The 14,016-nt window shown below is 39.9% G+C and overlaps 1 protein-coding gene across 3 annotated transcripts in view; it reads right to left on the reverse strand.

Annotated features, from left to right (window-relative positions):
• rbms2b (RNA binding motif, single stranded interacting protein 2b) overlaps nucleotides 1-11,277 on the reverse strand; it is a 20,456-nt gene extending 9,179 nt beyond the window's left edge. For 2 of the 3 annotated variants that reach the window (XM_061736121.1, XM_061736119.1), the window contains exons 1-4: nucleotides 11,161-11,277; nucleotides 5,259-5,452; nucleotides 1,109-1,167; nucleotides 218-309 (exon numbers count right to left, since the gene is read on the reverse strand). In XM_061736121.1, the coding sequence (XP_061592105.1) occupies nucleotides 218-309; nucleotides 1,109-1,167; nucleotides 5,259-5,452; nucleotides 11,161-11,232 (417 nt within the window). In that variant the 5' untranslated portion in view covers nucleotides 11,233-11,277. The remainder of the gene's footprint in view (nucleotides 1-217; nucleotides 310-1,108; nucleotides 1,168-5,258; nucleotides 5,453-11,160) is intronic. The other variant, XM_061736120.1, reaches the window with a different exon arrangement.
• Between the last annotated feature and the right edge of the window lie 2,739 nt (nucleotides 11,278-14,016).

Below are 14,016 nucleotides of genomic sequence, written 5' to 3' on the forward strand. Positions count from 1 at the left end.
GATTCGGTCTTCTGGATGTCTTTATCTGATACGATCAGAAATCCTATTTCTTTGCTGCATGTAAACGTACTGAGTGATATTACTCAGGGGTGTAGTCACATCCATTTTTCTATGTTTGCTGAAGTGTTTTTAAATGTACTTTCTACACTGTATTCAGCTTATACCAAGCTCTCTGAGACAGGCCCCCAAATACAGACATCTTGAGCAGGTTTCTTACCTTGGCCATCTGAGCCTGCACTCCACCTGCCTTCAGCGCCGTCACTGCCTTCTGAGCGGAGGCTGGGCTGTCGAAGTCTACAAAGCCATAGCCTGCAAGGACCAAAATGACATTTATAACAAGGAGATACAGTATGTTGCACACCGCAGCCTGGGCCGGTCATCTGCACAGTAGGAGTGTTTGAAGATAGAGTCTGCATGCAACACTGCTCATGTTCCGTCACCTGTTAAGCAGGTACAGTTTGAAGGGACACACCTAGCAACCAAATGTTTAGCTTAATCAGCAATGTGCTGCAGGTTTAGAGCTGCAATCTTTCATCAAATTCAAACTACAGCTGATATGAGATTCTAAATTCAAACTTACAATGATCTTTAAAAATATTTCTTGATTATATACAATTAAAATATCAATCAATGAGAAAATGCATCTACAGAGGACATTAAATTACTGAAGAATACACTTGTATTCATGTATGATCAAACAGTATGTAGTGGCTTATAGATTTCCAAATATGGAAAATGAAATGTTTTTCTTCTTTTGAATATGACACTCAGATGAAAAAAAGTGTCTACTGTTTACTGAATGGATTAAAATAAAGAAATAAAGCAAACAATAGAATTATAAATGAGTGGTGGCCTTTGTTAGAGATACAGTTCAGCAGTTAAAAGTAAATGTGCAACAAAGGTAAAGGGTACATTATTATTCAACAAGGAATTACAAGAAAAAGACCTGTGGCTTATCTGATGGTCATAAAAAAATGAAATTACACATAAATACAGTATAAGTAACACTTTGGCCACTATTTTACCTGCTGCTGATCATTAACATGTTCTCTACATTGATCTTTCATCCTTGGCCAACAGTTACTTTTCACCCACTTTTACACCTCACCTTTGCATTTATTTGTAGTTTTATCCAAAATGGCCTTGGTGGACACAATTTTCCCATACCTGAAAAACAGTTAAGAGAGCACTCATGGGTCATCCTTGAACTGTGCTCTGAAAATACTTGTTTATTCACTGACATTGTATTTCTAAATGTCTAAATCAAGCTATTGGCAACAAGGAAGGATTAAACTGGACTTTCCGAGAAATCCAAGTATACAAGCGCGAGAAGACAATCGATTATTGAGTGAGGTGCGACTCCGCAATGCTAGGTGGCGCCACACGCACGTTTGCATTGCCGTTCTTCCGGTTCCTCCTTTGTTCTCCTAGTGTGCTGATATTCTGGCTTTTGCGGTGTTGTCACTTCTGGAAGGGGGAATCCCGGGTCACTCAGTAGCTCGGCTAAGCGTGGGTCATGCCGGAATAACTAAAATTAGGACCGTATTATCTGGCACTAATAGCTCGATCTCAAGAGCTTCAGTTGGGTTCGACTACAGCCCGGCTAAGGTGTATACATGGCTTTTAAACATTCAATATCGGTCGGATTAAGGCAAAAATTCAACTTTCTGTTAGTGCATGTAAATGTACTGGTTGTGGTTTCTCTCTGATACAGATGTCGGTACAAAATTATGATTCAACCTGATACATGCTGCGCAGTGACACAAAATACAGATATATAATCCGATAAATTACATGCACAAAGAGGCAAATGAATTGAAATGAAATGTTTAATATCTTATTCATTCCAGGTCATGCAAAGTACTGCTTAGTGATGCACCGAATGTTCGGTAACCGAAATTGTTCCGCCGAAAATAGCAAAAAAACACTTTCGGTGTTCGGTGGAATAAGTGGGGGAAAAAACCGAACAATTAATAACGGCGTGTTTAGATGACGCAATCAAACAGCGAACAGCGTGAAGTGAGGGGCGTGCAGTGTTAAATGTCAGCATGTCAGATCATTACTTGGATGTAGGGAAAAAGCAGAGGAAACGAGAAATGATCCAGGCTGAGTTGGATTTGGGAAACCGCTTGGTGATGGAGACGTCACGGGACGCACAGCGTAGGAGATCGGGGAGAGAGAGCGCAGAGAAAAGGGCCCGTACTACCGATGCGGTGGGGAACCCTCACTGTCTGATATGACGAGATCCTCCAAGAAAATAACCCAGATTTTTACAATTATTATACAAGGCTTCAAATTGCGGAGATCAGCCCCACCGCGACCCGATTAACTGGATTTGAACGGGAAAAAATGAAAAAGGATTATGAGAAAAATTACAATAAGTACAGTAAGACAAATTGTGACTGACGGGTATTTCACTGCACATTTATTTGATTTATGCAATGGTGAAAAAATTGGCAAAATAAATGAAAAATTGCGAAGAACCATTGTTCGGTATTATTCGGTATTCGGCCAAGTGTTTATTATTATTTTCGGTTTCGGTTTCGGCCACAAATTTTCATTTCGGTGGATCACTAGTACTGCTGGAATCATATCTCGAGGGAATCTAACATGATGTGACATGAATTATTACTATGTTGCATTTACAACACCACCTTACAACAAAGTATCTTAATAGAAATCCTGCATTGCAGCTGGTTGGATGTGGAGAGGAAGGACAGTTCCTGACTTTGCTGAGTGCTTCTGCACAGCAGTGTCTATCAGTTCCCATCTCTCCAGGCATGTGCATGCAGTGTAATCTGATATGCCTCTCCTTGGTTGTCCTGTCTAATGCTGGCTCCCAGACATGCTCTCATTCTACACCCCCCACCACCAGCACCACCACACACACACACACACACACACACACACACACACACACACACACACACACACACACACACACACACACACACACACACACACACACACACACACACACACACACACACAGCAATCCAGCTTCCATCCAATGAGACTGCACCACTGCTTAATTTCATCCCGGCTAGAGAAGTCACTTTCAAAGCACATTTTGTTTGTAAGGATTATGTGAAGACCTGCTAAGGTTATAATCTGTTATCTTTTATCTTTTGGATCACTCTAAAGTGGAAATAAAATTATTTTGGGTTGCTTTACTTCTTCCCTTTAGTTAAATAAGCAAAAAAAATTTATAGATTCCTATTGTTATTATTCATTTAACAAAGTGACTTAAAATGATATGTGAAGGTGAGGTGACTGTTTGCAGATTTGATCCAGATTTTGTTCTGAGGGCTGCACCGTTTCACGTAGTTACCGTTGATTATGTTTGAAGATAGCTGCTCAACTGTGGCTAACAGCATTTGACATCTATTTCAGCTTCATGCCTGCCTTATTTGTTTCACCAAAACTTTACTTAAAAATAGTTTGTTTCATTTTTAAAGATGTGTAGATGTACAAAAGACACGGTAAAGGTCAAAAGTTATTTTTAAAACGATCACAGTTTTTGTTAATTAGGAGGTCTGTTATATTTTCCACATATTATGTACATAACTTTTTTTTATTGTGCCTTTTGATTCTTATGGATTTTGGACATTTTAATTAATAAAATGATCCCATCTTTGTCTTTCATCTGCATGTTTACTATATTTGGACTGATAGCCGGTCCATCACTTGACATTATGACTTATCTCGCTGCATATTTGCTGCTCCCACAGCGGAGTAACTTAATCGTGCTCAGAGTTCTCTTCATGATGCAAAGTGAAACCAGGGGCTAGAGACTCATCCATGTGTGAGACGGTTTAGATAGTCCAGCCCAGCGTCTATCCAAGGCCAACTATCAGCCACTACACAAGGGCAAGAAGCAGCACCTGGAGACAAGTACAGAGACAACCTCCCCATCCTTGAATCTCTCCATACATCTAGGGGCTTTGCATAAAATCAGAACGCTATCATCTTTGTAGTCTGAACATATTCACTGTGCAACCTTGAGTTCACAAAGTCACACTCCCTAAATGAGCTGTCCCTCTGCTGTTTTACATCCTCTTCTACATGCGTATTAGTTATTAACTATTTCCGGATGCAATAAGCCTTCTTTAGCCTAGTTTAAACAAAAACTACACTGGCCTGAATGTGTTCTGCTGAAGGGAAATGTTACTCAATGACTTTCTGCCTCGCAAAAGAAAAGAAATATGAGACCTACCCCCATACAACACTACCTGATGCACCAGCCCTGAGCTCCATTCACTCCTCCCACTTTGATTCTCTACATCCTCAACACCACCCCACCCCACCCCCACCCCCCTCAACTGGCCTTGTTTGTCTTTCCCTTTCCCCTGGGCTCGCCGTTTCCTGTTGGGTTGGGCAGCCTCATGTGAGCCACATCTTCCAGACAGCTGTAAAATAGTACGCCTCCCCCTCCCTCGCTCCCTTATTCAATCTCTCCAGCCTCCTTTTCCCTCCTTTTCTCTTACTCCTCTCTTCTGGTCTGCTGGTTCTCATCACCAGGCTCCAGAATTCAATTAGGTAAAAGCCGATCATTCATCTCAGCCCTCACTGTTTTGATGTCTTTCTCTGTGGGCCTAACAAACATATCAGATGGATTGGATAATGTCACTGTTTGATGTTCAACCACGTGCTGATTACAACAGTTGTCAAAGACTCATGCTGATGAGCAGCAGCGTGATATTCATATTACAAAAATTACACATCTGGCTGACATTGCTGGATTATCATCACACTGTATTAGGAATTAACCAAAAGCAGAGAAGTACAATAACTCATGTTGGTTAAAGGTTAAAAGGGAAGAAAATACGCTGGGAAGGTTTTAATTTGAGACATAGAGACTAAACATATTCAATCTAGTTGTTGGAAAGTTTGTGCTTGGCCGTGCCTGACTAAAAGCTCTTTGTTTGCAGCTGCGTAATTGTTGGTTTTTCCACGAATCCACCGCATTATGTGTCTGAAAAACGGAGAATGTGACCCTCTTTCACATTACAGAAATACCCAATAAGTGTGCTTTCGTGGTCTCGTGAATTTCAAGTGAAGGGAAGCCATTCATCTACTGTATTTGCCGATGCTGACATGCAAGCCGTTCACCCTTTCAGCCTGCTAGCTATTACCCATCACTCAGAATGATTGTAATCTACTCTGCTGCTCTAACCAGGTTCATGCTTGCAGTGGACAGTGGAGATTTACTGGGTGTGCAAGAAGACGGTGAAGCGATTGGTTTTTGCGTGACTTACGGCTGACAGAGTTTAACCAGATCCTGGTCCGTGGTTCCTGGGTGGAGGCCACGTATGTACAGGTTGGTTTTGCTGAGCTGCTCTCCCCCGCTGTTACCGCTGCCATTGGTGATGGAGGTGCTGTTTCCATTGTTGTTGCTGCTGGGGCTTGGGGGAGCCATTTGATGGTTGGACGGGGACACATATGGGTGCTGCTGGACAAACAGAAAAATATGATCAGATCTTAAATGGTAGAGTTGTAAACAGAGCGGATCCTCTTTCCAGGGAATGAAAACAAGAAGCTGTGGGTTAGCAGGATGTGAAACAGTTATCTCGTCAGATGGGCCATGGGCATCAATAGATGCTTATTGCTTAATCTGATAAGATTAGGTGATGTCTTACGATACTTTTAGGTTATTACAAAATATTGATCTGAGAAAAAAATGTTCACGAGTAACAGACAAAAGTGGGAATCATAAAAAAACACAGACACTTTAAACATCTATTGTCGAATCAAAGCACGGCAGTCTCTTGGCAGAAATTCTGTTTATTAAGTACCGTATATAGTTAGTATAGTACACTACTTGGGAGGGAAACAGATGAATGGAATGCTTCAACGTTAATGTTCATCATTCTGCATCAAAACAAAGCAGGACTAAGACTCAACTATTAAAATTTCTATTATTTCTTTAAAAAACATTAGAACTAAGCCGGGCTTGGCTCAGACACTGTATTACCAGGCATGTCGACATGAAATCAATATACCTTTAAAGAGTATCTAAATATAACAGACTTTAATGAATCATTTATTAAGACAATAATAGAACATGTCTATGTTGTCGGGGAAAATAATCACATTTATATGCATCAGTTGTTTAGGAGCAGTGTGCCATAACTTAATTCGCAATGAGCATGTTTTTACTTTTGCAATGATGTCAGTATGAAACGTGTCTACATATAAAGCAATTACAAATACTCTTGTGCAGATTAATGTTTTGCTGTTCTTTATATTTTTGTATGTTTAAGGAAAATGTCTACTTTGCTGAGCAAATCAACTGAGTGCGTAGGTGAAATGTCAGCTAAGTCTGGCCTTGGTGTTCCTCCCTCTCTCTGTCTCGCAGGGGAGGAACTGTTTGATTAGTTTGGGTCAGCAGGTCAGACCGCAGGGAACAATGGGATACCTTGTAGCAGTTTCTGATTCCACGAAATTTGCTTGTAATCCATTACAAGATTACACACAGGCTTGGATTGCTGATACTGATCCCAATATTAGCAGTTTTCTGTTATTAAAAGAAGCTACTCTAGTATAATCATAATTTGCATGAGAGAAATCTCTAATGATAATGGATTGCCTGTCGTCTAACTCTGAATATACCTAAATTACCGCAAAGTCATTTGAGTTATGACTCATTTGCTTTTTATGTTAATTACATGGACGTTTACGTACATGTCATTAAAGGACAAGTGCTCTTTGCAGAGTTTATCACCTGGCGCATGCACAGAACAGCATGAGGTAGCTAAAACTGCTGCACATTCTTCCTTCAACATCACAGTCAAATAAATAAATAAGTCTTCAAGTCTGCAGGTTGTGATGAGACATGTAAATGATTCATGGTATGATCCTTTTTATGGCTTAATCTTTATTAAAATAAGGCCATCAGCATGTTAAGAGATAAGAAAAATACGTCTGCAATCACCAACTACTACTACCGCATACCCACTACTGCCTACATGACCAACAAAAAAGGTTTGAAAAGTTTATAATTCCTTTGAAACTGTGGCTGCAAAAGTTTTAAACAACTTTAGTTAAAAGTTACAAGACTGGAGAATAAATGCTGAACTGCCGGCAAACAAACTCAGCAGGAAGAGAGGAAAGAACAACCAATCATGTGACCAAGTTCATAACAGTTATAAATTACAGTGATTTTATGCAATTTTCCTCTAAAAAAAGATATTTTCCTTTTATAACAAATACAAAATGTGTGTTCAGGCTTATCGTCTCTTCCTGCTAGTACACTGTGAGACAACAGCTTTGCTTCATGTACAAGCGAAAAGAAACACCAGTGATTCTATTACAAGCTGTGTTTGACTCCCCCGACTCATCTCCCTTATGCCTTTTAAACGGGTGTGCAATCAGGCTTCCGAACCTGGGGGCTTTTTTTTATGAGAACCATGACTCACTAAGCTCATTCATTTTAGTCTCCTTTTCTAATGTCTCTCTATGTTTCAGCATCATCGGTGCATTATTTTTCCACAATCACAGCCTCTTCTTCCGCTGTGCCTTCCCTTCGTTGTTGGCAGCCAGCGCAGACTATCAGGAGAGATGCACCTGCGAAGGCTTGGAGAGATCGGATCTGATGGAATACCAAATCCGGCCCTGAGCCTGGCTAGCGAGGCCTGTCTAATTGGGATCTGAGCTTGTTAGTAGAAAGTGCTAATCCCTCTCATGTGCTCTCTAGTCAGAAGGTAGTGTCTCATTAAAACCGCTCCGCGAAGGTTTATCTGAGAAAAGGATGGCAGGGAGTCAGCTCTGCATCTAACCCACCACTTCTTCTGCACCAACGCAAGTTTCAGGTGTTCTGCCTTCCGTGTATGGTAATATCCAGGGCAGCGATGCAATCACAATATGCATCCAGAAGACTTTTACAACTAGCAATAGTACTTCATCTGTGCCCAAAACCTGATCTCCTGGAATAACACTGATTCCCCCCTCCTCATTACTCTTCACCTCCCATATCCGTTTACACTTGCCCATACATCCATAACGGTGACATCTCTGGACATTCTTTACATTCCTTTGCAGCAACATTTGTTTCTCTCCTTGAGGGCTACACTGAAGTTCAAAATGTAATTGATGAAACCACACTGTTTCTGGTGACCTCACGGCCCTTTGGGAATCCGCCTTGCGAATTCACAAGAGTTGTGCAAAAAAAAAAAAAAAAAAAAATTGATGGAAAAATTGTAAGAAAAAAATTGCTGCCACATGTAGCATTGAGAAGCTGGGAATGTATACAGTCCTCCCATTCTCGTTACTCCCAGATTTAGCTGTTGCAGCAGTTAAATCTTTGTGTTATGGCCTTCAGCATGGTGCAAAAAAGCAAATAAAAAACAGAAGTGTTACAGTTCACTCAGATGAGGGGCAAGAGGTTTGTAGGGAGTGCAGGTGATTCAAAGACAGTCAAACAGAACGAGTAGAGGTAAGCAAGACAGAATATATGCATTGAATTTAGATGCTGACTGTCACTTTTGAAAGTTATTTCTAGTTAATCTAATACAAGTGAATCTAATAAGATTTCACACTATTACGTCCTCCCATTTGGTTTTATATAGAACCATACTGCTGCACACAAAATCTCAGAAAATTATATTCTTTCTATTTTTAAGTAGAACATGTACCATTTAAAAAAATGATTGGTTATTATCAACTTTAACTTAATTTTTCAAAACCATTCAGTGGCATCACTATAATTCAAAATTGAAGTCAGTCATAAACGACTTATTATCCAGTTTTTGCAGTAATTGTAGGTCTGAAGAATATAGGATAGAGTATATCATCGAACAGAAAAATCTCTTAATTGTGAAGTCACAGCTGTTGGGTTAAAGGCACAGCTAAACTAAATTTTTAAAATTCCTCAAAGAAAAATCAGTATGACAGATGCACCCTTGTTATTACAAATCTCTGAAGCTGCAGGAAGGAAAGAAACAAGAAAAGCAATGTGAGGTTGGAAAAAACTAAATGGGAAAAGTGACAAAACCCCTTAATGTCTTCCGGCTCAAACGTGAGACCCTCTTCTGATTTAATCTGCTTTCCTCTTTACACTGAATAAGTCTATATTCAACAAAAGTCAAGGTATGGGAAACATGCAGGGGGGGAGAAAAAAAAGACAAGGAGTTAACAGAAAGCAGAGAATGGGGGTGTCTCTTAATCCTTTTTCCTCTCCGCCCTCTTTCTCAGGGTAAATGACACAAAGCAGGGGTTACCACTTGATGCTGGATTTACAAGTTTCCCCTCTGTGACTTTGGCACTTTGACAATATGAGATGTGTTTAAGAAAAAGAAAAAAAAGAGTGCACTTCTCTTCTGTCGAGAAAATGGTTGGAGTTTGAGGAGCCCCCGCTGAAGTGAACATATTGTCCCACATTGTCATTCCAGGAATTCCAGATCATTAATCCAAATGATCTGAATTCCTTCCAGCTGTGGAGCAATGAAGGAAATGACACAGGCGAGAAGGGTCGTGTTTGATTTCAGCTGTTTCAGATATTAGTCCAAAAATTGTGATAGCCTTGTTCTGTAAAAACAACTCTGATTTTGCTCCCGATTTATTTCCCGGTTTGGAGGTCACAGACCCGAGTGAACTAGTTTGGCATCACTGCTACTTTCATGTTCCTCATCTTTTTTCCACAGCATAGTTGTTCCTATCCACTACTCCAACTACCTGGTTATGGCATTTCATGTACATTGTTCCTGCCTGCACCGCAGTTGAATCTCTACGCTGTTGAAACTTGAGGTCTTGTCTGGTGCGGTAGACGTCAGCCTCGGTTGCTCTTGCGCTCAAAACCTATTCTTTGTTTCAACCTCCGTGTTTCCAACCACAATTCTCCAATCTGTTGGTGGTATGCCACACACGGGGATTCTCCTTCCATAAGGGATCCCATTCCTCATTGCTTTTCTGCTGCCTGACAGTCACTGAGGAGTTCATCAGCATCTTCTGAATGTATTTGTGGATCTTGTTGCTTTATCCCGGATGGGGGCTTTGATGCTCACTCGTCCCCTGTCTCCCTCCTTCTGTTTATTGCATTGTGAGGAGTTTCCTTGTTTTAGCACCAGTGACTTCCATCTCCTCCTGTAGCCAGGTTATTAATCCCAAAGGAGTTTGATATCTTGGATTTAAATAATCATGTCAAATCCTACCTTTTTTATGTATTTTTATGTAAAATCTAAAAAATTTTCATGTGAATTAAAACAGTCTGCAAAGAGAAATTTATTTTCAGAAAATCTGATCATTAAAAGTCTCCCTGAGATGTTTTACCAAGTGTTTTGCTGTCAAAGCATTGTAGTTTATACTAATTTGGATGTTTCCATGGATCTGACCTATAATTACAGAGGTTTTGACAAAAACTATATTCAATAATATATCTCACATTCCTCTGTTTTCATCAATAATCATGCATTTTGACAGCTCTTATCATATAAATAAAAGTGTTTGTGTCTGCAAAGGGACAACAATATCAGTTCATACATGACATGAATTATTCATTTCAATGTGCAGGCCAGTCAATTTTTCCATCTTACACACCGTTTTCTGGCTTTAAACCATTTAAAAACAAACACATTGCATAAGCTTTGTAACTTTCCTCTCCTTTATACTGCTATGAAAACCCTCTCAGTAGTCATTACTGAATGGGTGGGGCATATTTGTACGCGTAAAAATTGAGAAAAAAACTTTGCAAAGTTTGGTTGAATTCGGGTTTTTTTTGTTTGCTTTTTTTAAAACATAAAATACGCAAATAGTTAGTTAATTCAATCCAAATTAAAATGGATCGACTAGGCCCTTGCTGGCTCATTCACAACCTTCCGCACATCTACAGCAGATTTGCGGCTCTGCGCAGGAAGAATATAGGAAGAGCGCTTCGGCCGTGTCTGAACAAACGAAAGCCAACTGCACTACTAATCCACAGGCGACAATATAGCAGGCTATCTTTAAGTTAGTAACAGTGTAACAACAGAGCAGGAAAAGAGCCCGACAGAAAAGCACGAAAACATCGGCCGCCGAAGAGAGTTTAAATACGTCGCCAGTGATCCACTTTCAAGGACACTGCAGCTTAAACAGCCGAGCGGCTTTCAGCTGGAGAGTCGGGGCTAAAAACCACACCGCATCGACTTGATGATTTAGTAGAAGTGGGCAGCGGGTGTCCTCCTTTACCTTTTTGTTGTTTTTGCCGTTGTAGCCGTTGTACGGGTTGATTCCTGTCCTTGGCGGCACAGAGAGCAGCATTTTTACGCGGCGCCGTGTCCAGAGGAGCGGGGAGTCATAGCCTGAATTATGGTTCCGCGTTAAATCGACGCAGAGTACTACGCCGTAGGGTTACGGCGTAGCTTACGGCGTAGGTTACGCGGCGACGCGCACCGTCGCCGCGTAACCTACGCCGTATGCTCTGCGTTGGTGTAACGCGGAACCATAAATCAGCCTTCAGCTGACGTCAGTCGGGGAGATCCAGCCAGGATCTGGTGATTGGAGTCGCTCTGCCCAGCGCGCTGACGGAGTCCAAGCACCGGCTACATGCTTCTGCTGCACGCTCCACTCCATCTCTGTTGCAGAATTCCGTAAAAAAAGATTCACAGAACTTAACTAGAGTATCAATCAACACGTCCAGCAAATACTCATCACAGAAGTCTGCTATGGAGCTTATCTGTGTGGTTAAGAAAATTTGAACTTTTTCAAATGCAGTCTCGTTCACTGCAAAAACTCAAAATCTTACCAGGAATATTTGTCTTATTTCTAGTTAAAATGTCTAATTTTTAGTCAAAAAATCTCATTACACTTAAAACAAGAGTCATCACCAGAAAAATAAACTTGTTATTTGACCATGTTCACCTGTTTCAAGTAAATTTTCACTTGAAATAAGTAGAAAAATCTGCCAGTGGGACAAGATTTATCTTCTCATTACAAGCAAAACAACCTTGTTCCACTGGCAGATTTTTCTACTTATTTTAAGTGAAAATCTACTTGAAACAGGTGAAAATTGTTGTTTTTGAGTCTTAAATGTAATGAGATTAAAAAAAAATGAGACTAAAAATGAGACATTTTAACTAGAAATAAGACAAATATTCTTGTTAAGATTTTGAGTTTTTGCAGTGTATAATAACTAGTGAAATCGATCATGTTGTTCTTATTTGCATTTGTAGTTATTCCATAAATGTATTTCAAAAAAACCAAACATTTACATTTAACCCTTGAAGCAAAGATGTGGCGGCTGCCATACCTTGCCATACCCAATTGACGCCCCTGAATGTGCTTTCTGTAATGTAGCAGATGAAACTTTAGAACATATGTTTTTCCTGTGTCCTGTGTCCAGAAACTTCTGGTTAGAATTAAGAAACTGGTTACTACTTAGAATAGAGGACATGCCAGTCTTTGATACTGTATCTCTCATATTTTTTCTATATAGATAACTTGAAGTCGAATGTATCTGACATAATAAATATAGTTATTCTCATGGGTAAATATTATATTCATTGTAGTAAGTGGAGGAATAGCAAACGCTCCTTTGATTGGTTTTTAAATTATTTAAAATTATTCTTCTTATCCCTAAGAAAAATAGACTCCAACAAAATGGCTAAAAAGATTTGTGACAATATATCTTGTTTTCTGCTTTTTTGATGCATGCCTCAGTCCATGCTCCTCTTTTTGGCACGTTTGTTTGCCTGATTTTAAATACTCTGATACTTTTATAGTTTGCACTTTATAAAAACCCCTGTTGGTCTTTTATTTCAATATAAAGTTAATTGTTTTTTTATATAGCTCTATATTTGACAGGATCTCATATTATGTCTACTAAGTATACTATCATCCTTATGAGAAGATGTTTAACTACTGTTCTATGTTGTTTTATTGTGTTCAATGAAGAAAAAAAAAAAAGCTTCACTCCATCTCAGCGTGAAACGCCGCGAGGAACACAAGTCCATCCCTATCCGCCATCACCACAACACAGTTATTTTGCCCTAACTTTCAGTGCGCCACGATCATTATAGGTCTACTACAAAAGACTAAATGAAAACATGGCAAATGTTCCCACTTTGTGCTGCTGACAAAAAAATGAAGTTATAAATTAATGATTGAATATTACAATATTTAAATCCAAACAGACACAATACTTAGGGTGATTTGGGGTAACAGTAATTATAATAACACTCACATGCTGTAACATTTCACCTTCCAACAATAATCACGTCCGCTTCATTCTGCTGCACCTTTCACTTTTAAAAATCGTATATGTTATTTTATTCAGACTCGTCATTACCATGTCTACCTCATACTGCTTCACCTTTCAGTTGTTTAATTGTATATATGTTAATAAGTGTCTCATTTGTTTATTTACTGTTTGCTATTTTTAAAACTGGGTACAGTGAGCAAAATTCAGTCAAATTCCTTGTCGGACAATGTTCAAACTTGGCCAATAAAGATGATTCTGATTTTGATGTGGTTATGAGTAAACTTTAGACTGATGGGCCATTTTCCATCCATCCATCCATCCATCCATCCATCCATCCATCCATCCATCCATCCATCCATCCATCCATCCATCCATCCATCCATCCATCCATCCATCCATCCATCCATCCATCCATCCATCCATCCATCCATCCATCCATCCATCCATCCATCCATCCATCGCCTATGCCGGCTCATTCCAGGCGAGAGGAAGGGGTCCACCCTGGACAGGTCCCCCAGTCGAGGTCCTGATCATGATCTGAAATGAGTTTCTTGAAAAAACAAGCTCGATACCCAGACTAGGTCCAATGTTCTTACAGTAGTTATTTGGTCCCATTCATACCTTACATAAACCCAGTTATGTTTTCATGGCCTGCTGGATGTCAGTCATGACATTATGCAACATCTTGACCACCTGGGATGCTTTGCTTTACTTGTTATAGAGCCTTCCAATCTTTGGACATGCACATGTCATAATGTACAGTGCTTTGCGTTCGGATGCTTTACACTGTACGTCTTCAACTGTTCATCTTCTTCACTGATGTAGACGAAACAACAATAGCGTTG

This window comes from Cololabis saira, chromosome 12 (genome assembly GCF_033807715.1).
Source record: "Cololabis saira isolate AMF1-May2022 chromosome 12, fColSai1.1, whole genome shotgun sequence".
Classification (NCBI taxonomy): Eukaryota; Metazoa; Chordata; class Actinopteri; order Beloniformes; family Belonidae; genus Cololabis; species Cololabis saira.